The sequence below is a fragment of the Procambarus clarkii genome, chromosome 22, assembly GCF_040958095.1.
Source record: "Procambarus clarkii isolate CNS0578487 chromosome 22, FALCON_Pclarkii_2.0, whole genome shotgun sequence".
NCBI lineage: Eukaryota > Metazoa > Arthropoda > Malacostraca > Decapoda > Cambaridae > Procambarus > Procambarus clarkii.
This window is the reverse complement of record NC_091171.1, coordinates 24,657,414-24,668,626: the sequence shown is the minus strand read 5'-3', so window position 1 is coordinate 24,668,626 and position 11,213 is coordinate 24,657,414. Positions and strand designations below refer to the sequence as shown.

The following is an 11,213-nucleotide window of genomic DNA, read 5'->3' as shown; positions in this document are numbered from 1 at the left end:
TTAGTACGATGGTGCCTTGACGTTGAGAGTGCTAGCGAGAACGGGCTGCTCTGTCATCTGGCCCACCTCTGGCCTAGTACAACATACCGCATGGTATGTGTGTAACTCACTCCCCCGTACACACTGACAGGCAAGTACAGGCTGGTAATGACTGTCATGGCTCACAGGCATGACTGTTAATGACCTTACATGAACCCGTTCTCCGCCCCCCCCCCCTCTTCCTCCTTCTCTCTAAATTCCACTCTTCACGGTTCTCTTTATTTCACTGCTCTTTCTCTCTCATTTATCTCTCATTCTATCTCATAATTTCATTCTTCCTCTCAATTATCCTGGGAGAGAGGGCGGGAGAAAGAATATGTAATCACGTATTTGTGCTTGCAGTATCGAGCTAAATCTCTTGACCTTTCTAGCCTCCGGTTGGAAACTTTGAATGTAATTTGCTTCTACAAACTGCTCAGTTAATCCATTCCATGCTCGTACTGTCCTTTCGCAAAATAAAATGTTTTCAAAACATCTTTGAAACTGTTGGTTTTCATTATAAAAATTTCTTCTTGTTTTCGAATCTGTTCATTTTCCTTACGTATCTGTATGTCTCTATCATGTCTCTATATTTCCTCATCTTTTCCAGCGGCTTTAGTTCCAGCTTATTCAGTCTTCGTCCCCCGTCCCTCAAACTTCTCGAACGATCCTTGCTGCGAAACTTTTATCCTTTTCTAGTTTCTTTATGTGCGTTTTGAGGTGGGGCTTAACAATGGGGCTGCACACTCTTGAACTAGTCTAACGTAGGTGGTGTACAGTGATTTCAATGCCCACTTATTTAGGTTCCTGAATGTTCTGACCTTTGCCAAGAGTATGCTGCTGGTTGTATCCTATTTGTTTATGCCTCCGAAGTCAGGCCTAGTGTTATATCCATCCCCCAAGATCACTCTCTAGTCGTTATAGTTCCCTTCACTTGCCTCTAGTCTCCTCTCATCTCTTCCCGTGGCCACAGGCTTACACCACCTGGCGTTGTACTCCGGCAGAGTCTTGGGTGACAGCACTGCGGCTTGTATAGGTCATCTTGGGTCATCTTGAAGTATTTTTACAGTCCCCATCTGCCTCCACTCTTTACATTAACATTGCATCATTTATACATATCGATTTGGAAGACTCTAGTCCCGTGGGTAGGTCTTTAACGTAATTGAGAAAGTGTGGGTTCTTGCACCGTGACTTTCAGGCTCCTGTTTGTTAGGTACTCTCGCCCATTTCAAAAACTGTATGAAAAGCTTTTTGGAAGTCCAGGAAATACAAATTTGTCCCCCTTTATGTCATGCCTAATTTTGGCTACCTAATTATTTAACTCCAGTTGGTTCGTTAGTCGTGATATCCCTTCCCTAGAGCTTTGTTGTAAGCTGTATATTTACATACCTTACTCGGTGTTTTACTAATGTTATTGTTCTTGGGAGTACTGTACAGGGGATGCGTGTCACTGTTACTAGTCCGTAGTAAAGTGCCTCCTCCATATACCCTTTCTTGCATATTGGGACCATAGTTGCTGTCCTCCAGCCCACGGGTAAAACTCTTCGCAACTAAATGATTCAAGACCTAAATTCACGAAGCAGTTACGCAAATACTTACGAACGTGTACATTTTTCCTCAATCTTTGACGGCTTTGGTTATATTTATTAAACAGTTTACATTATGAAAACTTCCCAATCAACTGTTGTTATTGTTGTTAATGGCCTCCTGGTGCTTCGGAGCTCATTAACTGTTTAATAATTGTAAACAAAGCCGCCAAAGATTGAGAAAAGATGTACAGGTTCGTAATTGCTTCGTGAATCAGGGTCCAGAGCTTGAGGTATACGAAGGGCCTGTGCAGTTTCTTTTAACATCCATGGTGGTACATTGATGGGGTCCAATAGCTTTAGTTTCACTAGTGATGCTAGTTATCTCATTACTTCATCTGCCGTTACCTTATTATCTATTCTCTCTCTCTCTCTCTCCCTGGGTTACCTTCTCTCCCAACAAAGGCAGTTGTTCCGGCTCAGTCGTAAATACTTAATGGAAGCTGGCGTTTAGTGCCTCACAAATTGTCTTGTAATATTTTTTTGTTCTCCCTTGTGTAGTGTAGTCACTTGGTTATTCATTGTAATTGTCAATCTTGTAGAGCTATGTTGTAACCTCGGGTGTTTCTCGGCTTTAGACGCAATGTGATTTTTCACAGCTCTATTATGAAGATGCTCGTATGTTTGTGTGCTTGGCTCTCTTGCGTCTCTCCCGGTTCTCTTCTTTGTCCTGTCTAATTCTGTTCCATTCTTTCCTGTTTTTGCAGTTTGCTTCTTAGGCCTTGGGTATGTAGACCTAAGAAATTGAAATTGAAATAAGTTTATTGAGGTAAAATACACACAAAGGGATGAGGTAGCTCAAGCTATTCTCACCCCGTTCAGTACATCGTGTTAATACATACATACACACACATAGACCTAAGAGGGCTTGGGGTGGGCAAGTAGCCATTACCCAGTGTGGCTTGGGGCTGGGTTGTCTGTAAGAGGGTGTTGGGAGGTGGGAGTTAGGAAGACTGTAGGGAGCCTCGGCGGTATTACATACCGGTGTTGTGGCTCTTGTACCATTCAACCACTTGGGCTGGACGGTAGAGCGACGGTCTCGCTTCATGCAGGTCGGTGTTCAATCCCGCCACCGTCCACGAGTGGTTGGGTATCATTCCTTCTTCCCTTCCCCCCCCGTCCCATCCCAAATCCGTGAGTGTGTGTCAGAAGATATATATTAATTTTGTTGGAGAGGCAGGAGACCTGTGGGACGGTATAGCTATGTGTATATTTGTATAATGGAAGGGGTATACTGCTCTCTGTATTTGTCATGGGTGGAGTATACTTGCATATTTGTATTGTTGGGCGGGTGTGCTAATGTGTGTGTGTGTATTATGGGAGTGGGTATGCTGCTCTGTGTATACTTCACGTGGTCTACACTCTGTATGTCTTCTTCATCCAGCATGTGATTAGTAAGACAAGGTTGAAAAGATTATTTAGATGGTACTGCTAGTTGTAAGACAGAGGCCGACGGCGGTCCATCTTGGCCCACAATGGCCCGCCTTGGCTTCCCCTCCCCCCCCCCTAGACGCCCGCTTTGGTCCCCCCAGTGGACCACCGTGGCCCACAGCTACCTACCATGGTCCACAGTGACCCCACAGGGACTGAACGTGGTAGCCACGACACACAGAGTACCTACGGGCTCACCATAGCCCGTGCTACTTGGAACTGTTTGTTCCAAGTAGCGAATCTTTAACAACAACAACACGACACAAACTGGTGGCGGCCACGGTTGTGTGTCCACCACTTCCCAACGCCAGACACACCCGGCTCCCCCCCCCCCTATTATATCCCACATATTACCCAACATATTAATACTTAACGAGATCACCAAACGTTCAACATCGTAGGCGTTGAAATGCTGTTAACGAGACCGAGGGGCATACAATCGGGAACCATTTAAAGGGCATTACGACCTTAGGGCGCACGCGATAACGGAGTTCTCAGACTATTAACGAGGCTAAAGATTAGGAATGTCGGAAGATGTGAAGTTTTAGACCACAACTGTCGCCATCACCAAGAACAGGGGTTAGAACAAGAACAATGTGTGAGGTGGTTGTGAGGCGTGAGTGAGGCCGGTGTGAGGCGTGAGTGAGGCAGGTGTGAGGCAGGTGTGAGGCGTGAGTGAGGATGGTGTGAGGCGTGAGTGAGGCAGGTGTGAGGTGTGAGTGAGGCTGGTGTGAGGCGTGAGTGAGGCAGGTGTGAGGTGTGAGTGAGGATGGTGTGAGGCGTGAGTGAGGCAGGTGTGAGGAGTGAGTGAGGCAGGTGTGAGGCGTGAGTGAGGCAGGTGTGAGGCGTGAGTGAGGCCGGTGTGAGGCGTGAGTGAGGCGTGAGTGAGGCGTGAGTGAGGCCGGTGTGAGGCGTGAGTGAGGCAGGTGTGAGGCGTGAGTGAGGCCGGTGTGAGGCGTGAGTGAGGCCGGTGTGAGGCGTGAGTGAGGCTGGTGTGAGGCGTGAGTGAGGCTGGTGTGAGGCGTGAGTGAGGCCGGTGTGAGGCGTGAGTCAGGCTGGTGTGAGGCGTGAGTGAGGCCGGTGTGAGGCGTGAGGGAGGCAGATGTGAGGCGTGAGTGAGGCTGGTGTGAGGCGTGAGTGTGGCCGGTGTGAGGCGTGAGTGTGGCCGGTGTGAGGCGTGAGTGAGGCTAGTGTGAGGCGTGAGTGAGGCAGGTGTGAGGCGTGAGTGAGGCCGGTGTGAGGCGTGAGTGAGGCTGGTGTGAGGCGTGAGTGAGGCCGGTGTGAGGCGTGAGGGAGGCAGATGTGAGGCGTGAGTGAGGCTGGTGTGAGGCGTGAGTGTGGCCGGTGTGAGGCGTGAGTGAGGCTGGTGTGAGGCGTGAGTGTGGCCGGTGTGAGTAGTAGGGTGTAAGCGCCACAGAGGATTTTTTTTTCTGGGGGGAAAAAAATCCCGTGTAGCGCTTCGGGGTTTCAGGTGAATTTGTAAAATCCCCTGTAGCGCTTTAGGGTTTTCAGGCAAATTTGGGGAGTCACAGATTTGGAATTAGGGAATTCTTATAATGAAAAATAATGTCATACGAGTTTGTTAAAGTTCTTATTAGAAAAATAATTTCCGAGACATAGAAGTTTGTTAAGGCCTTATGGGACAAATTCAAATAACGTGTGTAGCTCTTTAGGGTTTCCAGGAGAACTCTATGGACATATTTTACATGTTTTCAACTTACAAAATCGTCTATGTAAGCCTTAGTTATTCATATAAATTTAGAAAATCACCTGTGTAAGTCATGGTTTTCAAGTCTCGTACCTCACACCCCCCTCCCTCCCCCCTTACCTCGCAATCTGTCGCGTCACCTTTATTTACTTTACGCCCGGCCAGCCAGACCTCTTATCTTATCTTATCTTCTCATAATATCTGGACCGTCCCTCCTCTCTCTCTCCTTTCATTCAGTTCAGTTCAGTTCAACTATTTTCCAACATCGTATGTTTTCTCCTTTTCATTAAGCAAGTCAGTTTTACACAAATAAATCATGTTAGTAAGCAAGTTCTAGCTCACGTTCCCCCACCTTAGTCCCCTGTCATATAATGAATACTATCATTCCAATCCCTCTAAAATTTAAAAATAATCATATTTCAAACGTAGTTCAATACAGTAATTTAGTTACCAAGCTCCAGCGCTTGTCCTCCGCCTTAGCTCTCTCTCGTATCTTCGTTAGTAACAGTCCAATTTCCCTGAAATTTTTACCCTCTGTATTTCAGGCTCCGTAAATAAGATCAAAACAGTTATCAAGCTCCAGCGCTTGTCCCCCACCTTATTTCGTTTATACAAGATCGTTAGTAACAGTCCAATTTCCCTGAAATTTTTACCCTCTGTATTTCAGACTCCGTAAATAAAATCAAGTCAGTTATCGAGCTCCAGCTCTCGTCCCCGCCTTAGTTCTCCTTCGTATCTTTGTAAATAACCCATCAATTTCCCTAAAATTAAAAGCAGACATACTTCAAAGTTAGTAAATAAGATCAAGACAGTTACTGAGCTCCAGCTCTCGTCCCCGCCTTAATTCTCTTTCGTATCTTTGTAAATAACCCATCAATTTCCCTAAAATTAAAAGCAGACATACTTCAAAGTTAGTAAATAAGATCAAGTCAGTTACTGAGCTCCAGCTCTCGTCCCCCACCCTCTTCCACCCTCAAGTCTTTAACCCATCAATTTCCCCGAAATTTTTACCCTATGTATTTCAGACATAGTAAATATGATGAAAACAATTATAAAACTCTAGCTCTTGTCCTCTGTCCAAGTTCACTCCTGTAAATTCATTACTATCAATCCAAATCCCCCTGAGATTTAAACACCCAACTACATTTTCAGACATAGTAAATAAAAGCCAGTTCAGTTATCAAGTTTCAACTCTTGTGCCCCAGCTTAGTTCATTTGTGCAAGTTCTTTATTTTCCAACTAAATCACCCTGAGATTTAAGATCACCTTATTTTCTAACGTAGTAAAATTAATCTTGACATTAGCCTTAGATCATCAGACATAAATATATTCGATCAAGTCCGTCTCCAGCTTATCTCTTATCCGAGTATACACATAACCCCAACCTGTTTAATTATCTTTCACCCCCTCCCACCTTCCTCCATCTCATCCAAGTCTCATAAATTTAAATGTAGCTGTTAATTTGCGTTCTTTCCCCGTTCATAGCATATTCTCTGTAAGTTCAGATCTGTACTTAGTCTTACATATTCTCTACTTCTTTCCCATTTTATACAAGACTTAAACAACTATTACCGTCTCCTCTATCTTATTTAAACATGAGTCATATGTAAATATACCCGACTCTTTCCATCCGTTACAAGTCCTAGCTTGTTCACCGCCCAACTCACTACGCTATTTCTACTCTACATGTTATAGCATGTTTTCCGCTCATCTTGGTACCAACCCTTACAATCTCTCTCTCTCATTCCTTTACATGTCTCAGCATGTTCGCCTCGCATCTTACTACGCTGTCTACTTTACATGTTGTAGCGTGTATTACTGTGTCCCATATCTTATTTAAACATGAGTCATATGTAAATATACCCGACTCCTTCCATCCATTACAAGTCCTAGCTTGTTCACCGCCCAACTCACTACACTGTCTACTTTACATGTTGTAGCATGTTTTCCGCACATCTTGATACTATCCCTTACAATCTCTCAATCCTTTACACATCCCAACTTTCAACCCTTTCTTACAATTTTCCTCCATCCCTCCGCTACATGTTCTTACCCGTTCATTACAGTCCACTACATATTCTCTAATCATCTCTGTACTAATTCTCAAAACTAGTTGTTTCTGTCATTTTAGTAAGTAAGTAAGTAGATCATCGTTATTAACAACGACAACAACAACAACAGTAACATTACTAATTCACAGTAAGTTACTACTGAGCATTTGGTAGTTATCCATTTTCAAATAAGGTCAATATAAATCATTCTAAGACATCTTCGTACAATTAAAGATACTTGCCTGTGCACTAAGTCATTACTTACAGTAGCATCTTAAGGCATTGTTTTCGTAACTCAGTTTTATTAAACATACACCTTCATTAGTCAAAGGAAAACTTTTCAAGTCATTGTATTCAATATTTCCGTTAAACTTACTACATCATGTCATTATTCTGTTTCATAATTAAGTACTTGTTTCAGTCCTCCAATGTAATAAGCAAATTATTCTATTAAGGATAAAGAAATCTTATTTAGAAGAGACATTAAGTTTATTACAACATTTAACGCATACAAGTGTTTTTAGTAGTTATACAGGTATTCAAGAAATCATAAGTGTTCTTAGTAGTTTTACAAGTGTTCAAGAAAATCATATACAAGTGTTCTTAGTAGTTATACAGGTATTTCAAGAAATCATAAGTGTTCAAGAAGCAATCATATACAAGTGTTCTTAGTAGTTATACAAGTGTTCAAGAAAATCATAAGTGTTCAAGAAGCAATTGGATTTATTATATATAAAATATTTCCTCTACAAATTGGACAGCATTTCAGAGCTAAAAGACAACCACTGCACGTCACCATATGTTTACATGGTAGTATTACAATATTTATATTTTTATCCATACAAACTCTGCATAAAATATCTTCTTCCCAAGATTGTTCTATACAGTCCTTGTTTTCATCAGTGTTAGTACAAGTCTCCGGTAAAGTTTTCAATCCCAGATCTTCAAGCGTAACTTCTTGTTCCTTTTTATCATCAACTGCTTCATAAATTAAGTCCCGTACCCGTAAATAAATATCTGTTCCCTCTTGCATATACCTCAACACGATTTCTAGACATCTACTTTGTATAATAAAAGGCAACAAATCTCTGGATTCCTTAAGGTACTCACTTAAAGCATATCTTATACTCTCCACAGGTATTAATTTTTTATGAATCAGATGTTTGAACTTATCCATACCCTCCATTAAGATATTAATTAAATCATTGTCTATAGGTTTTATAGGTAATGGCATTGTCAATCTAGCATTCTTAACAAATTCCTTGCCCCTTGCAAGAATAATGTAAGCACATTCTGGACTACATCTCGCATGTAAAGTCCAAGGATCATCTTCTGGTCTCCAATTTCGTATTCCACAGGCGCAGTGATAGCAGCAGACGTGGTCACTTATACCTGAAAACCATAAAACAATCCAGCATTATCTCGTTACTATCTTTTAACTAATATTCATTATTTCTTTACTTATAACTCTATTAAGTTTAAAATAGTTAAAACACTTCATACCACAGTAAAAAAACCCAGCTTCTGCCAGCTCATGAGAAGTTTGCTTGACGCTTCCAGGCCATGTCATATCAAATGTCTCTAGGCGACATTTATAAGTTACCAATCCTGGATTCAGCGATTTCCTAAATTTTATCAATCCCAGATCTTCCTTAGGAGGAGCACCACCTAAAAAAATATAACGTAGTTACGTAAATTATTCTTTAGAAGAATAAGAAGTATCTATTTAAGCAATCAAGTTTTGTACAGAGTATATAAGACTGGTATAAGAATACATCATAAGAATATATACTTACTACTATCACTTATTTTCTTATTTCCCAGTTCTATTTTATGGGAAACAAATTCCAGTCCATATTTGAAAGCTATCTCAGACACCTCTAAAGAAACATTGTCACTCCTCTTGCCTCTAATAAAGGCACAGTCTTGATTAATGATCTTATGACGTCTTCTGGGGGTATCACCAACAATCCATGCACCTACTATACAATAACAAAATGCACACAAACAGTAATCACTATTGCGAAGGTAATAGAACCCATCTTCAACTAAGTCAATAGGGTTTAACCACTTAATGGGCCAATCCACAAATGTTTGTAGTCTAACTCCTGCACATTTAAGGCTTTCTATACTGTAAAACTTCCTGGCACACAAAGGATCCATCGTGTGAGGGCAGCACTAACTATTAGAGTAGGATAAGCAAGTATATATATCCCTAAAATAAGTATCGTACATCGCTACATATTTAACAGTTTCCTCATTTATAATAGACAGTAATCTCCTCTAAATACTTCTCTATTTAAAAATCCTTAAAGTTTCATAATTAAATAAAGCTCTTATATAAATACTTAGTAAACTACTTTCATTATTTATTAGACTTATTAGAAAAATACATCACTTTGGCAATCTCGCTAAAAGTATACTGTTACGTCATTATTCGTAGCTGCCGTACATAATGATAGATATATATATATAATTTAGTAGTAAATTCTTATTTAATCTAATTAAAATATATGCTTAAAGCATCTATATCCTAAAATGAAATATACTATTAGTTATAATGTAATATATAATATCACTCTAAGGTAACAAAAATCCTTATTAATATATTCAAATAAGTGGTAACTTTTACATTTCCCCCAATATAAGAGCGCGGACCTCACATTAGGGATATTATTACGACTATCTGGATCGTATCTACTACCTTACGAGGAAGAAAATTCACCATGGATACTGTTCTGACAACTTGTCAGGGTTATTTAACCGACGATTCATTTTGTAATAATGAAACCTGTATTGTGTACGGAGTGAACTGTATATCCTGTGTTCCCAGAGGAATGGCCCTAGACTTAGCCAAGAAATATTCTCATGCTGATGCTTATAATGTTCGCCGGCCCTTGTACAGTCTTAAGAGATGTATCCCTGAAGATCGTCCAGTACCAGGAACAATTCATATCTCTAAAGGAGAAAATCTTCCGTATATTGTTGCTATAGCCACACAATACGGTATTGGATTACCTATAGAAAGTAATAACATTGCTCAGGGAATTATAGAAAACTCAAAAGACAGAAACATGCTCTCTGGATTAAACGAAGATACATCCATTAATCGTCTCGTCTACTTCAAGAATGGTATGAAAGATTTATTTAACTTTATCAAGGGCTCTCCTCAAATTATGAGAGTTATAATACCAACAGGAATTGGGATTACATGTGTTCGAAGAGATAAAGTTTGGGAAAATACTTATCTTCCTGTTATTGAAGATATGTATAAACAGTTAAAACCCTACGGAGTGGAAGTTAAATTACTGTTTAACGAGGAGATTATGCAGAGGAAGAGCAAGTAACACTTGGCAACCTTTTGTGTGCGCAGTGTTTCTACGCGCAGCCTAAAGATGTATATATGCTTCCCCCGGAGTGATCTCTTACGGTGTCCTCCTCTTCTTGGATGTCAGAATCTACTTCAAGCTTGGATATTCAAGGCTATGGAGATCAAGACTATTATTGGAGACTTTGCCTCCCTGTCCGTCTACAATAATCACGACTGTTTATTGTACGATCTTGATGCTACGAGTGTACAAATGTGTAAAATTGTGCAAGGATTGTGGGATCGTTACCCATATGCGAGATTACATCGTGAAAACTTTCCTTACAAAAACAGGGCTGTTGTATCTTATCGCAGTAACCCTGGCATTATACATATTGGAGAACCACCTGAATTTAACAACAGGATGGATGAAGATCCCCATCTACCCCTTATTATTGGTTTAGTGACTCAGTTTGCTAGTAGACCTGCAACTTTACCAGCATATGAAAATCCTCCGTGTGAAGTACGAAGTTTAGATGAACATTTTTACGATGGACTTGAAAAAGATACAGAATATCAGAGATGGCGCTGGTTTGAAAATGCTCTGAAGGAAGCCCTTGTTTTCATTCTTAAAAGATGTGTTAAGAGAATTATTATTCCATATGGGTTTGGCATGTCAAGTTATTTGGACAACTGCGCAGTATGGGAAAGTAAATATTTGCCTATACTTGAGAAAATAGGACAAAAACTACGAAAACGAGGTATTGTACTCTTCATAGTACGTCCTGAAAACATCGTTCCTCCTCAGTCATCCACCCACGGCATCTTTGAAAATAAGATTCCATACATTGCTGTTCTTCAAAATGGACCCACAACTAATGCTACTGATGCTGCTAGGACACCTGAAGATGATGCTACGCCTGCTACCGCCGATGCTAGTTCACCTTCTATCAACACTAAGTTGTCTGATACAATTAATTCAACACCTGTTAATGTTACTACGTCTGTTGATACTAATGTTACAATGTGTGTTAGTAGTAGTTTTACAAATTTAGAAGAGAAGATGGATTGGGAATAATAATGTCTGTAAATAATTTATACTTTGTACATTT

The 11,213-nt window shown here is 40.7% G+C and overlaps 1 protein-coding gene across 1 annotated transcript; it reads right to left on the bottom strand.

Moving 5' to 3' along the window:
- Positions 1 to 7,002: 7,002 nt before the first annotated feature.
- LOC138367658 (baculoviral IAP repeat-containing protein 8-like) lies at positions 7,003 to 10,480 on the bottom strand. Its single transcript, XM_069329538.1, has 3 exons — positions 8,591 to 10,480; positions 8,298 to 8,462; positions 7,003 to 8,186 (listed from the first exon to the last, which is right to left on the bottom strand). The coding sequence occupies exons 1-3, from the start codon at positions 8,955 to 8,957 to the stop codon at positions 7,501 to 7,503; spliced, it is 1,218 nt and encodes a 405-aa protein (XP_069185639.1). The 5' UTR covers positions 8,958 to 10,480; the 3' UTR covers positions 7,003 to 7,500.
- Positions 10,481 to 11,213: the final 733 nt, after the last annotated feature.

Coding starts and splice junctions, on each gene's coding strand:
- LOC138367658 (XM_069329538.1), bottom strand. CDS start 8,957: ATGGATCCTTTGTGTGCCAGGAAGTTTTACAGTATAGAAAGCCTTAAA. Junction 8,463..8,590: donor TAAGAAAATAAGTGATAGTA/GTAAGTATATAT, acceptor ATATTTTTTTAG/GTGGTGCTCCTCCTAAGGAA. Junction 8,187..8,297: donor AGCTGGGTTTTTTTACTGTG/GTATGAAGTGTT, acceptor TATGGTTTTCAG/GTATAAGTGACCACGTCTGC.